This window comes from Haematobia irritans, chromosome 2 (genome assembly GCF_050003625.1).
Source record: "Haematobia irritans isolate KBUSLIRL chromosome 2, ASM5000362v1, whole genome shotgun sequence".
Taxonomy (NCBI): domain Eukaryota; kingdom Metazoa; phylum Arthropoda; class Insecta; order Diptera; family Muscidae; genus Haematobia; species Haematobia irritans.
Window position 1 is genome coordinate 219,572,232 of NC_134398.1, and position 14,764 is coordinate 219,586,995.

The 14,764-nt window shown below is 34.3% G+C and overlaps 1 protein-coding gene across 1 annotated transcript; it reads left to right on the top strand.

The window, feature by feature from the left end:
* Positions 1-3,542: 3,542 nt before the first annotated feature.
* LOC142225292 (uncharacterized) lies at positions 3,543-13,186 on the top strand. Its single transcript, XM_075295068.1, has 2 exons — positions 3,543-3,945; positions 11,888-13,186. The coding sequence occupies exons 1-2, from the start codon at positions 3,914-3,916 to the stop codon at positions 12,753-12,755; spliced, it is 900 nt and encodes a 299-aa protein (XP_075151183.1). The 5' UTR covers positions 3,543-3,913; the 3' UTR covers positions 12,756-13,186.
* Positions 13,187-14,764: the final 1,578 nt, after the last annotated feature.

Here is a 14,764-nt window from a genome sequence, read left to right on the forward strand (position 1 = left end):
CAATTACTATTCTCCTCACATAATAATTTGGGCTTATCATGATTGCCATTAGCTATGGGAACTTTTTATTTTTTTTTGTTTTGTACACGCGTTGATAAACCATCAACATAGTGGAGGTAAGCAGTAATGAGCAATCATTTGCCTAGTGGATGGATAAATGGATGATGGTGGCTATGGTGATAGAGTTTTCGTGCAATTGATATCACTCGCCTTACAGACCGATTAACATGCTGATTGAGGTGGAGAGAGCTACTCAACATATTGGGGAAATTCTATCTCTTTATGCATGGTGGTAAATTTCTGTATTCTCCAGAAATGAGATTAGAGTTGAATAAGAATGTCATAGGTGTAGAAAAAGTCAGGATTTAAAGTGAGAAAGTGAATACCTCTCATATGACCCAAATGGAGAATTTGACTTAAAACTGGGTATGACACACACACACATTAAGGAATATCACTTATACTTATGTTTACTGGTTTGAAACACTCATATAAGCCACCTTAAAAGTATGGAGAAATTAGACTATAGGTGAAAATATTTTCTCTTCGATCAAAAATTGCTTATAACATTTTACCTATTTTACTATTCGATCAACGAAGTGCTGTTAGGCGATAAAATATTTTCTTTTCGAATTACAAACATTTTTGTTACCATTTTTGCTTTAGGCCATCCTCGCATCGATTTAGGCTTGTATTGAATTAACGTATACCTATAGAAAGCAAGATGAAATAATTGTGTAGAACTTTGTGAATATAATGTTGTGAACATGTCGTTACAATTCTTAACTGCTACACAAAGAACATACAAAGATTGTTGGACGTGACAAAATGTGGGTGCGGCAGCCGGTTATTTTTGTTAAAATAACTCGTCTAACAACCCAATAAAAAAACACCAACAATGCAAACGGCAAAATTTTGTTTAACAACAAGTATATCAGATAAAAGTAAAAAATATTATGCGCCATATCTAATTTGTTGTTTAACCATTAAGTGACAATATTTGTTGATTAATTGGTAAATCAAGGGATACATTAAGGTTTATATTAAAATGGAAATAAATTAATGAATAGAAAAATGTAAAAAATGTATTAATTAATCCATCACCAATTTATATCTGTAAAATATCACAACTTTATTTATATAGAAAATTTATGTTAAACCCAGTTTAACAGTTTTCGTCTATTTTCTAATTACATCCTAAAATGTATCTTTAAGAACATGAATTACTTTCAAATGAATTGAATTATTGAATTTATCATCTTAACTTGCATTGAAAATAATTGCTCTAGTTTTATATTCTATTAGTGGTAACTCTACTTTAAATCGTCAAGCAAGAAAAGCTTTTATATCTAAGACTAGTTGTCTCATTTTCACTGAATTGTACTCTTTTTTTGATTGTAATAGTTGTTCATAGTTTACCACTTTTTTCATTACTCACTTCAATTTATCACTTCAACCTGGTAAGCAGCAGCGATCCTTAAATAAAAACTGTTACACATATTCTGAATCTGAAACCTGTCTTTGTTCTATTTCTTTTGCTTTTCTTTTACTTGGCACTCCTTACATTTTCCGAGCTTCGATAAAACCGAATACAGTCCACTTTCAGAAGACCAAGCCAGGAAAGTGTACATGGTCCTTGCTGAACCGGATTAAGGAACTGGGTTAAAGATTGCAATTAACTGGATCACGTCCACCGCTTAAAATAATTAAATCGCAACCGCTTGCAAGAGAAATATGAATCGAAGGTAGGTGAGATTTTTTATGTATGTGAACGGATTAGGATTGTGTGAAGAAATCATAAAGAAGTGAAATTGAATATCTTCCTGTTGAAAAAAAAAGAGATCTGTTCGAGTGAAAAATATATTTTGTTAAGACTGGATTGGGAAAATCAATGATTTTCTCGAAAAAAAAAAAAATTTAACTCTTTAAATCCGTCTGTATTACATCTCAACTTGAAAAGAGCTTTCTACGAAAGCTAACTTGAAACTTTCTCTGAGAAAGCATAATTTTTGGATACATTCTTCACCACTTTGAAGGTGACCGCAAAAGAATCTGAAAAGATCAAAGTCCAAAAATAACCTTTTGTTGGTCTATTTTACCACAAAAGGAACAAACGTGAAAGAGAAGCAATTCTAATCTGATCTCTTTGCCTAACGGGTAAAATATTTTTTTTTTCGTCGTACCGATCTATGTACATATTCTGCTTATTTGTTTAGGCTGAAAAAACAAAAATTGCGTTACCAACTCACCACTTTATAAATATATCACTAATTATATGTATGCACATCATCTTATACATAAAATTTTTAAGGAATATCTCTTTGGTAAAGCTCTTGGCTACTTGAGCTTACCCCGCGACAGAAAAGAAAAATCAACTGAAAACTAATAAGGGAAATTATATGTTGGCGTGTAATACTGAGGAGAATATTTTCTTTTCCGGTTAAATAGCAATTGGAATACATTTTTTGTATACTGAGGAGAAAATTTTCTTTTCCTGTTAAATAGCAATTGGAATACATTTTTTGTAAATTCTCTGTGCATCAAATTTTTTATTGCACTGCCTGAACAAAGAATGTCCATATTCAATGTCAGCAATTAACATTCATCTATACACTGTATCAGTAACACTTTAACATCAATCATTTTACTTGCGAACATACATACAAACTCTTAACATCCCGGCTAACATAACATAATACGGCTTACATGCGAGAAACAGACCCTCGCTTTTTGTTTTTGTTATCGTTGCACTGTTAAAAGAGCCATCAAGTTTATATGTAACTCCATTCTCTTAGCACTGGCAATCTCCTATGCACACGTGTTTATACATAGCTACACTCAAATTCTCAAATAACGGATTGTTACATACATACCTCTCTCCAACTACTTGAATCGTCAACCAAATTAAAATAGCTCCAACATATTCATCAAGGGTTATAAAAAAAAATATTTGCCACCATATTTCAATTTGATTCAATGTTATGCTTTCATCCATGGCCTGTGACCATTGAGGAAACAACAGTTTCGTCCCACAAATTTTAAACTACACACCAAAATTTTAAAAGAAATATATGTTATATATTTAAAAATTTGTCTTGGCAGTGCAGTCCAAACTTCAGTGTTTGCAGCCAATGTGTTTTTTAGCTCACAGCTTCAATTTAATCACATACTTTCAATTACACGAACAATATTTATTTGCATACGCCAAATTTAAACTGGACGAATTGGGCCTGTAACTCTTCTTCTCATTAGGTTGAAAGAGTTTAATTTTCATAATCATCGTTGCCACACATTAATTTTCATAAATAGTCTCCATTTGATTGACATGAATTCCCATTGGAATACGTATGAACCTTAAACTTTGTTATTTGCAGTTTAGTCAATATGCATGCATCCCGAGAAGTGGATTCCTATCCCACGGCTCACTGCAAATAAGGCAACACTATTCTCTTTCCTACAAAATAATTAGCTAAAGCCCAGAGAGCCATAAGAAAATCAAAGACAGTTGATCAAAGTCATTCATTATTGAGAACGCATTGAGAACGCATAACAGAAAAAATTAAACGGAGAAATCAATCAAAATTTTCAAGAAAATTAATTATAAAGTACTGAAATAAATGTGATTTTTATTATATTGAAAAGAAAAGAAAATTGAGAAAAGCTGTGCAGTTATTTTTAAATCAAATTTGGCGAAGCAAATATTTCAAAGAAAGAGTTTTGTTGGATCTGTGGTTAACATTGTATTCCCCACCCCTCCCTCCCGGAGAACAAAACAAGCAAAATCAGAGTTGAAGGCAAATATCAGTGGCATTAAATTTGTGGCAAGAGTAAGGTGTCGACATACATGGCATTGTATATAGCGATTCATGTGGTTTTTTGGTACATACAAATTGGAGTATACCATTAGAGAGATATGAGTATAACACATTTGGCTCTATGCATATGGTAAGTCGACGAATGTTTGTAACTACTAGTTTGTCAGAGTTACCGCATCTCATATTATGAAAAATACTGGAATGGATGATGTATGATAATTGATGCTTGAAATGAATGCTTATGTATGAAAGATTTCTTTTTCAGATTATATTGCATGTTATTTATAGATAATATATACATTTATTTGGATTGTTTACAACACATATATTTATATTTTTTATTATGATCCTACACATTTTTTTCGCGGAAAAGTTGTTGAGAATATAATTTGTGTTTGATATGAAGATTGTGCATTTGCCAAAATTGAAACCATTCTTGCTCCCTTGAAAGTTCAAATTACATATTTCGAAAAGAGAAAATTGAGTGCAGTGAACTCTACCAATATATTTTTTAATACCAATTGTAGTTACTCCTCTGTGCCAACATATGGAAGGAATGTTTGATCCATACATATCCGAACAATTTCAGATGGAGTTGTAGAGTTCTGATACTTCTATTTTTTCTGGGATTATCACAAAAGATCGTACCGATAATAACATCTATAACCAAAATTCAAAAATACTTTTTCTCTGGTTCTGCTTATCATTCTGCTTATATATTCTTTTACGGAGAATTATCTAAATTATTATCATATAGAATTTTTCAAGTCTGAAAACTGGAAATTGGGTCCATAAATAAATTAAATTGTATTTAAATTTATTTTACGACAATCACACTGTTTTGATTGCTGCTGACGGCTTTTCCTTTCTTTCTCAACCATATATGTATGTTTTTGGTAAGAGCAAAAGTTGAAAAAAAAAAAAAAAATTTTGTGGCAAAATCCAATATTCTAACTTTGGATTTCACCTAATTAACCTGAGGTTTCTACAAAAGGTTTTCTAGAAGTCATCCTAGAAATATTCCTACTCATACATTTTTCGCGGGATTTTCGAGATATACTTGGATGAATAAAATTTATTTTCTTTCAAGGACGGAAATTAATCAAATTAGAAAATATGTAAATTTACGAAAGTAAATTGACAAAACAAAATCGTTTCAATCTTAATGGAATTTAAGACATTGAAAGAAATTATATCAAGTTATATACCCGATTTTTAAAGTGTTTTGATTAAATATATTTTGCATTGGCAAAATATATTAACGGAATCAAGAACTGCCAACCCAAAGAATCCTGGAGAATGAAATGTTTGGGATTCTAATTTTTCAATCAAATTTTAACTAAACATATACAACACAAACGAATTTGGAATTTACGGCTTATTGAAATACAATATCGCCCACATATTTTGTCCAGGCAAGATTCTATGCTACACATAACATCAGCACTAGGACTGACGGCTTTTGAAGCTCCAAAAGCCATATGATTTACTACATATTTACATATATATCACATAACTCATTTAGAATCTGAGATTTTTTTAATTTGATGTTATTGTCTACCACATATATGGAGAAGTGATAACCCCTGTTATTTACAGTATGTGCATTTAACATTTTCCTGTCAGTATGCGAAAAGTTTAATTGAATGCTAATAACTTTTACTTTGGCATATTCTGTTTCTGTTACTCATTTACATTGAGATATTCTAGTGTATCTACACTCAAGAAAAAGAGAAAAAAGTGAAGCCGATTTAAGTCTATTTTAGTTCATGGAATTGTTACGTTTTGGGAAAGTTTCCACGACTTTAATAATTTTTTGCGTACGTTAGTTAAGTTAACTGAAACAGAGGGAAAATTATGCACAAATGAAGCAGACAGATTAACTGAATTCGTGTCTCCCACAAAATAGTTAAGGATTTCTTAATATTTGTAAATATACCAATAATCCGCCCATCTTAAACTTCGTATGGCACTGAGGACACTTTTGCAATTTTGAACTACAATTTTTCCTTCAAACTACGCAATTTTCTTTAATAAATTGGAAATAAGAATTTTGTCTGATACAATTTCTTGAAGTTTTCGACAATTATTTACTTATTTTTGTGAAATCGGCGTGACATCTGCGTTTCTAATTCAGTTTAGTTAAAATTTTCTAAAATTAATCTATTATTTGCTGAAATTAACGAAAATTGTAGGTTCACTGTTTTTTCAGTGTACACAGTTGATTTGGAATACTCTATTTCTGTTACACATTTACTTTGAGAAGACTCTATTGTTGATACAAATTTATTTTAGTATTTAAACATCTACACCGATATATTCTGTTGTTTCTACACTTTTAAATTAAGGCATTTGCAACTGTTGCTCACTGTTACTTACATACTACGATATTCTGTTGATGCTACGCATTTACATTTGAAATATTCTGTTATTGTTACACATTTGGGCTATTTTGCTGTTGTTAAAAATTATCTTTGAGATATTCTGTTGATGCTACGCATTTACATTGAAATATTCTGTTATTTTTACACATTTAATTTGGGCTATTTGCTGTTGTTGGAAATTATCTTTGAAATATTCTGTTGTTGATACACATTTATTTTAACATTTTCTAGTGCATTTTTACCATTCGTAATTGCGTGTAGATTCACATCTACAACAACTGTTCTGTTGAATTAGATATTTGATTTTGATCAGTGAAGTTTTGATACTTATACCCATTTCACTGTTGACTGTAGATTTCCCATTTTCACGACAACATTTGATTTTTTGAGATTTCAAAAGCACTATTGTTAACACTTAAATTGTTGTTCCATTGACATTCAACGCGATTGGGAATATGTCTTCGCAAAAATTTATATTTTTCTCGGACCAATTGGTCACATTCTGTGCGAACTTCGCTCAAATCGATATATCTGAACATTCGCTGTCGAGTTTACAAGTCGATCTTGACGATTTGGAAAGGCGTTGGCACACTTTAACTCAAGTATATGAGGCTGATATGACCTCTGAAGAAAAGTTCACCCAATCGGAAAAGGAATCGCTACATTCAAAATTCAACGAGTCTTGCAAGTCATATAAGATATGTAAGACTTCTCTGTTGGACTTGATGGGTATTGAGAAACGAAAGATGGAGATGTCCTCTGTGGCACCTGACAGAACTGAGACTAGACAGTCTGATGAAGGCGGATTTTCTGTTAAACTTCCACCATGCGATACTGAACTGTTTACAGGGGGTTACGATAAATGGCCAAGTTTTCGGGACATGTTCTCAGCCATTTACATTAAACACCCAAAACTTTCATCGGCACAAAAGCTTTTCCATTTGAGAGCAAAAACTCGTGGTGAAGCCAATCAAATTGTCAAGCAATTCGCTCTTACGGACGATAACTTCAGATTGGCCTGGGAAGCGCTCCGTCAGCGTTATGAGAATAAAAGAATCCTTATAAACCACCAACTGAGGAAAATTTTTGAAATGGAACGTGTAACATCTGAAAAGGGAAAGGCTTTGCGCAATTTGCAATACACGATTAATAACTGTACTTCAATTTTGAAGACTTATAATATTTCGGTCGCGTCTTGGGATCCTATTTTGGTCTATTGGGTGTCATCAAGATTACCTGAAGAAACTTTGACTGCTTGGGAGAATTCGCTTACTGACCATAAACAAATGCCTTCTTGGGAGCAACTTGATGAGTTCATATCAAAACGGCTAGATATGCTTGAATCAATATCTGATATGAGAAAACCATCCAACCCTGCCCCTGTTCAAAATAAGACGCAATCCTATCATACCAAGTCTGAACCCAATGATAAACGTGCATGTAAAGCATGCAAAAAGGGTCACTCATTACGTATCTGTTCCAAATTTCGATCTTGGCCATTTTCGCAGAAAATGAGATGTGTTATGGAAAATAAAGTATGCCAAAATTGTCTGTCGTACGGACATACGTCTCAAAACTGTCTAAGTGAAAATGTCTGCCAGATATGTAAAGAGAAGCATCACACGCTTCTGCATTCAGATTCTGACCAACCGCGACTGCAACACAATCCTCAATCCAATGTTGGATCTTTTTATGTTGAAAGTGCGCTTGAAACCCAACCGACTACGTCGGCCGCTGCTTACTCCGAACCTACGGTTAATGTCCATGCTAACTATGCTAATTCTGGGGAGGAAACTATATTACCCACCGCTTTAGTGGACTTGGAACATTTGGGGCAGGCTATCACTATTAGAGTATTCATTGACCAAGGCTCACAGGAGTCATTTATTTCCAACAAATTAGTAAATAAATTCGCGATTCCTACGAAGAGATCATTCACAAGAATTTCTGGTCTTGGAGGAACTACACTGGAGAATTCTACAAAAATGTGTCACATAACATTGAAATCTCGCAAATCTCAGTTTAGATTAAATACCTCTGCTATAGTTGTTTCTAATTTAAAACACTTAATGCCAAGCTCTCCCACACGCATTACTAGCTGGTGCGATTTGAATCGACTTGAGCTAGCTGATCCGAATTTCTTCAAGCCTGGTCCCATAGATATGTTACTGGGAAGTGATGTTTTGCCTTCTATCATATTATCGGGAGTAGAGAGGAATGTAGCTGGGGGCCTTTTGGCCCAGAACACCGAATTTGGTTGGCTTATAAGTGGCCCTCCAAAACCTCGAACTATTTCGACTTTTGCCTCGTGGGTGGCATCACATGAAACTTTAAACGATGACATTCGGAAATTTTGGGAGCTTGAAGAAGTCCCTGTTGTAAATCCCTTGTCTGATGACGATAGTTGGTGTGAAAAGTTTTATTCTGAAACCACCAGTCGCCTACCAAATGGAAGATATATGGTACGATTGCCATTTCGACAAGATTTTCCATCTAAATTAGTTCTCGGATCTTCGAGACGAGCAGCTATGGGCCAATACCTACGTACGGAAAAGACTTTACAAAAATCGCCTGAGTTAGCTTCTGAATATGAAGCTGTACTATCTGAATACTTGGAATTAGATCATATGGAGCCAACTACTTCTTCTGAAATCTGTAAAGATGAAAAATACTATTCGTTTTACTTACCGCATCATGCTATAGTAAAACCTGAACGAACTTCTACTAAAGTTAGGGTCGTTTTCAATGCCTCAAAGAAAACGTCTACCGGTCTTTCTCTAAACGACATTTTACATACTGGGCCCATTCTTCAAAATGATTTAATGAATGTGATATTGCGTTGGCGTTTTTACAAATATGTGTTTAACGGTGACATACAAAAAATGTACCGTCAAATTTATGTACACTCTGATGATAGACAATTTCAGCGAGTTTTATTTCGAAATTCTGAAACTGAACACATTCACGATTACTGTCTGAAGACTGTAACGTTCGGAGTTAACTGTGCCCCATATTTGGCTATCCGAACACTACAACAATTGAGCGAAGATGGAGTGGCTACACATCCCAATGCTTCAGGAATACTAAAACATCAAGTCTATGTAGATGATATTCTTTCTGGTGGCCACTCGCTTGCTGAGGCTAAATATTACTTGTTGCAATTAATTGCTTTGCTCGATTCTGCTGGTTTTCCTCTAAAAAAGCTAACAGCCAACCATACTGAAATACTGAACCAAATGCCCCCCGAGGATCTTCTAAACGAAGATTTCTTAAAACTGGAAAATACAAGTGAGACCAAAACATTAGGCATTCGTTGGAATGCACTGACTGACATGTTTTATTACAAGATTTCGAACATTTCTGTTCCATCTGCTCCTTTAACAAAGAGAAAAATATTGTCTATAATAGCGAAAATTTTCGATCCAGCTGGGTGGTTATCCCCCATTATAATTGTTGCAAAAGTCCTATTGCAACAACTGTGGATTGATGGGACCGACTGGGACGAGGAAGTCAAGCCACACGCACTTGAGAAATGGAATCATTTTATTGCAAATTTTCCGGATATTGAGCGTATAAAGATTCCCCGCTGGTTAAGTTACTCCCCTGATAAACAGGTTCAAATTCACGGTTTCTGTGATGCTTCTGAAAAAGCATACTGTGCTTGCATATACATATGCACTGTTTCACCTGAAAATAGTAAAACTTCTAATTTGCTAGCATCGAAAAGCAAGGTGGCACCCTTAAAAACTGTAAGTCTGCCCAGACTGGAGTTATGCGGGGCTGCATTACTGTCCAAATTATTAAAATCTGTCCGTCAAAATATGAACTGCCAAGTATCCGACGTTTATCTTTGGTCTGACTCCACGATTACATTGGCGTGGCTCGATAAGCCACCTTTCCATTGGAAAACCTTTGTGGCCAATAAAATATCTGAGATATTAAGTAACGTGGGGAATGCTACCTGGAGACATGTTCCAACGCATGAAAATCCTGCCGATATCGGTACGCGTGGATGTACACCTTCGGAACTTGACTCTAACTCGCTTTGGTGGCACGGGCCAAAATGGTTGTTAGGATCATCTGATTGCTGGCCAAAATCTACTACCTTCAAAGAACCTGACATAGAACGAAAAATAGATAACTTTCACACTGATACACAACAGGAAGATGTATTAGATCGTTTCTCATCTTTTCCGAGAGCGTTGCGAGTACTATGTTTTATTTATCGGTTCATGAACAAATGTCGAAGACAAACCTGTAATACTGATTTCATTACTCATGAGGAAATATCGTTTGTTAAATACAAGCTGATTCGTTTGGCTCAGCAGAAATATTATTTTTCTGAATACCATTCGCTAGAAAATAACTTGCCCATAAGTTCAAAAAGTCGTCTATTGACATTGAATCCGACACTTGATGACAACAAACTGTTACGAGTAAATGGTCGTTTAAGTAACTCAGATCTTAGTTATAACGAACGCCATCCGATCATACTGCCTGAAAGATCACGTCTGTGTAAATTATTTATTGAATTTACACATAAGATGCTGTTACATGCTGAACATCAGGTTATGTTGCGCACAATTCGACAGGAATTTTACGTTATACGTTTGAAAAATGCGATCAGGAGTTGTATAAGACAATGCCGTATCTGTACTATATATAAGCATCGTATAAGAACTCAAATAATGGCATCCCTCCCAACTGAAAGATGTACATTTTCTTTGCCCTTTACGCACACAGGCGTAGATTTTGCAGGACCTTTTGAGTTGAAATCCTCAAAACTTAGAAATGCTAAACTGATAAAAGGGTATGCTGCCATATTTGTGTGTCTTTCCACTCGAGCCGTCCACCTGGAGACCTGCTCAGATTTGACAACTGAAGCTTTCTTATCCACCTTTAGTCGTTTTGTTGGCCGCAGAGGATTCCCAAATAAAGTGTTTTCCGACAATGGAACTAATTTTGTGGGTGCTAGTCGGGCATTAACCGCTGAGTTCAAAATATTTTTGAAGAATGTCCAGAAATCTGTTTCTGATAAATATAATTTGCATGGTTTCTCGTGGCAATTCATTCCTCCGCATTCCCCACACATGGGTGGCCTGTGGGAAGCAGCAGTAAAGAGCATGAAGACTCATTTACGCAAAGTGGCCTCCAACTTTAAGTTTACGTTTGAAGAATTCTCCACTCTTCTTGTTCGTATCGAAAGTGTTCTGAATTCTCGTCCACTTTCCCCAATGAGTGAGAATCCAACTGATTTAGTGCCCATCACTCCTGGTCATTTACTGAGAGGAGCTGCTTTAGTCGCTGCCCCTGAAGAATATTCTGGGAATCTGACATTACTCAATCGATGGCAAAGATTGAAGGCATTACAAATGCAATTTGCCAAGCGCTGGAAGACTGAATACATTTGTGAGCTCCAAAGGAGATACAAATGGAAATCTGTTCAACAGAATCTGAAGCCTAATGACTTCGTGGTAATCAAAGAAGACAACCTTCCTCCTAACGAATGGTGTTTAGGCAGAGTGATAAAGGTCTTCAAAGGATCAGACTGTAATGTACGCGTTGCCGAAATACGCACTCAAAACGGCATTCTGACACGTCCTTTAATCAAACTGTGCATACTTCCAATTGATCAACCTTAGCTTCTTTCACAACCGTTCACATACCTAATAAATCTTACCATTTCAGCTCAAACTCTAGTATACCAACGTGCCGCATTTGCAAGAAGCGTCATTTTGTTAAACATTGTCCTCAGTTTCAAAGAATGACAGCAATACAACGCCGTGATGTTATCCGAGAAAAAGGATTTTGTTTCAACTGCCTTTGTACCGCTCATCAGAGAAACTTTTGTCCATCCCGAAACAAATGCATGGTTTGCCAGAAAAATCACCATACAATGGTCCACGTAGACACTCCACAACAACAACCTCCTTCTGTCCAATCATCCACTCCTCGAAACCGCCGAAGTTCTAATGTGAGTCGTCAAATACAAAGTGTTCCCAATCGTCGTAGTCGACAATCCCATCTTCACGAAAGATTGAGCCGCCGTCTTCACACTCACGTCTTCGTACCCACAGCGCTCGCCCGAGTAGTTACATCAAATGGCCCAGAGAAAGTGCGACTTCTGTTGAGCACTGGAGAAGCTCAAACCACAATATTGAAAGGGTTGGTCGATCGTTTGAAGCTGCGTACTACTACCAGAGAAAATATGAAATATTGTACGATTAACTTAGAGTCATATTACGACCCTCAGGTTAAAATACAAATCAACGCCCTGGTACAACCTCGATTCCACAACAATTTGCCAAAACCAACAACGGAGCCTTCTCTAAAGGCTATTTATAACCATATAAATGAACTGGCAGATCCGAATTTCTATAATCCAGTTAACATTGAAATTATAATTGCCAACGATCTATTACCTGGAATACTTAGAGCTGGAATGATAAGAACATCATCAAATATGCCCATTTTACAAAGCAGCATTTTCGGTTGGCTTATTTCCGGAGCATGTCGCTACCAACGTTGCAGTCCTGCAAGGCGGGCGGCATGTTAAACCCAGTTTAACAGTTTTCGTCTATTTTCTAATTACATCCTAAAATGTATCTTTAAGAACATGAATTACTTTCAAATGAATTGAATTATTGAATTTATCATCTTAACTTGCATTGAAAATAATTGCTCTAGTTTTATATTCTATTAGTGGTAACTCTACTTTAAATCGTCAAGCAAGAAAAGCTTTTATATCTAAGACTAGTTGTCTCATTTTCACTGAATTGTACTCTTTTTTTGATTGTAATAGTTGTTCATAGTTTACCACTTTTTTCATTACTCACTTCAATTTATCACTTCAACCTGGTAAGCAGCAGCGATCCTTAAATAAAAACTGTTACACATATTCTGAATCTGAAACCTGTCTTTGTTCTATTTCTTTTGCTTTTCTTTTACTTGGCACTCCTTACATTTTCCGAGCTTCGATAAAACCGAATACAGTCCACTTTCAGAAGACCAAGCCAGGAAAGTGTACAATTTAAAAAAAAGTTTTCTCAAATTTTTATTTCTACACTGTGTGCACGTGAGTAATATTTTACTCACGCTCACTACGGAAAAATCCTACTCACGCACGATAATTTTTGGTAGGAATCACGCTCACGCACACTCACGAAAAGAAAATTTGTACTCACGAACACTCACGCACGAAATGTCGTGATTCATGAAAAATACCGTGACTCACGAAAAATATTGTGACTTACGAAAAATGTCGTGACTCACGAAAAATTTTATGAATAATTTACCTTAGAGACGTGTTTGAAAACATGAGCACGATTAAAATCGAGAGCGTTATTAAACTCCTAACAACCCAGGTGTAACTAAAATTGTAAATGAATTCATCTCGTAAGTGTTTTATGTCCGTGGGCGGGATTTTTTTCGTGGGCATATTTTCGGAATTTCGTTACTCACGCACACTCACGAAGAGATTATTTTCGTGACTCACGCTCATGCACGACTTTTGTTTTGATAGTCACGCTCACTCACGCCATTGCCATCACTGTGACTCACGCGTAAGTCACGAAATTTTTTCGTGATTCACGACAATTTCTTGTCACGAGCACACCTCTAAAGCAAATATACAAACAAAGTTTAATACAATTTTTTTCCTATAGAAATTTCTAACAATATTCTACTATAGAAATTTTTACAAAATGTTTTTTCTGTAGATAATTTTGTCAAAATTTTATTTCTATAAAAAATGTTGTTAAAATTTTATTTCTTTATTTTTATTTTTATTGAAAAGTTTCTCAGTATTTTATTTCATTTGAAAAGTTTTTCAAAATTTTATTTCTGTAGAAATTTTTTTCAAATATTTATTTCTATACACAATTTTATCAAACTATTATTTCTGTAAAAAATTTTGTCAAAATTTTATTTCTATAGAAAATTTTCACAAAATTTTTTCTATAGAGAATTTTGTCAATTTTTTTTTTCTATAGAAAATGTTGTTAAAATTTTATTTCTATAGAAAATTTTATATCTGCAGAAAATTTTGTCAAGATTATATTTCTACTGGAAATTTTGTCAAAATTTCATTTCTAAAGAAACTTTTTCAAAATTTTATTGCTATAGAAAATTTTTCCATAGTTTTATGTAATAGAAAATTGAAAATTCTCAAAAAATTTATATTTGTAGGAAATTTTGTAAAAATGTTATTTGGTCTATAGAAAATGTTGTCAAGATTTTATGTCTGTCGAAAATGTTAAAATTTCAATTCTTTGGAAAATTTTGTTAAAATTTAATTTTTATAGAAAATTATGTTAAAATTTTACATTTGTAAAAAATTTCGGCAAAATTGTATTTCTTAGAAAATTTTGTCAAAATTTTATTTCAATAGAAAATAGCAAATTTTTCATTTTTTCTAAAGAAAATTTTCACAATTTTTTAAATAGAGAATTTTGTCAATTTTTTTTTTCTTTAGAATATGTTGTCAAAATTTTATTTCTATAGAAAATTTTATATCTGTAGAAAATTTTGTCAAGATTGTATTTTTACTGGATTTTTTTTTTCAAA

Excerpts from the sequence above, each read along its gene's own strand:
- LOC142225292 (XM_075295068.1), top strand. The coding sequence starts at position 3,914 with ATGAGTATAACACATTTGGCTCTATGCATATG. Across the intron at positions 3,946-11,887 it reads CATTTGGCTCTATGCATATG|CTCAAACTCTAGTATACCAA; the intron begins GTAAGTCGACGA and ends TTACCATTTCAG.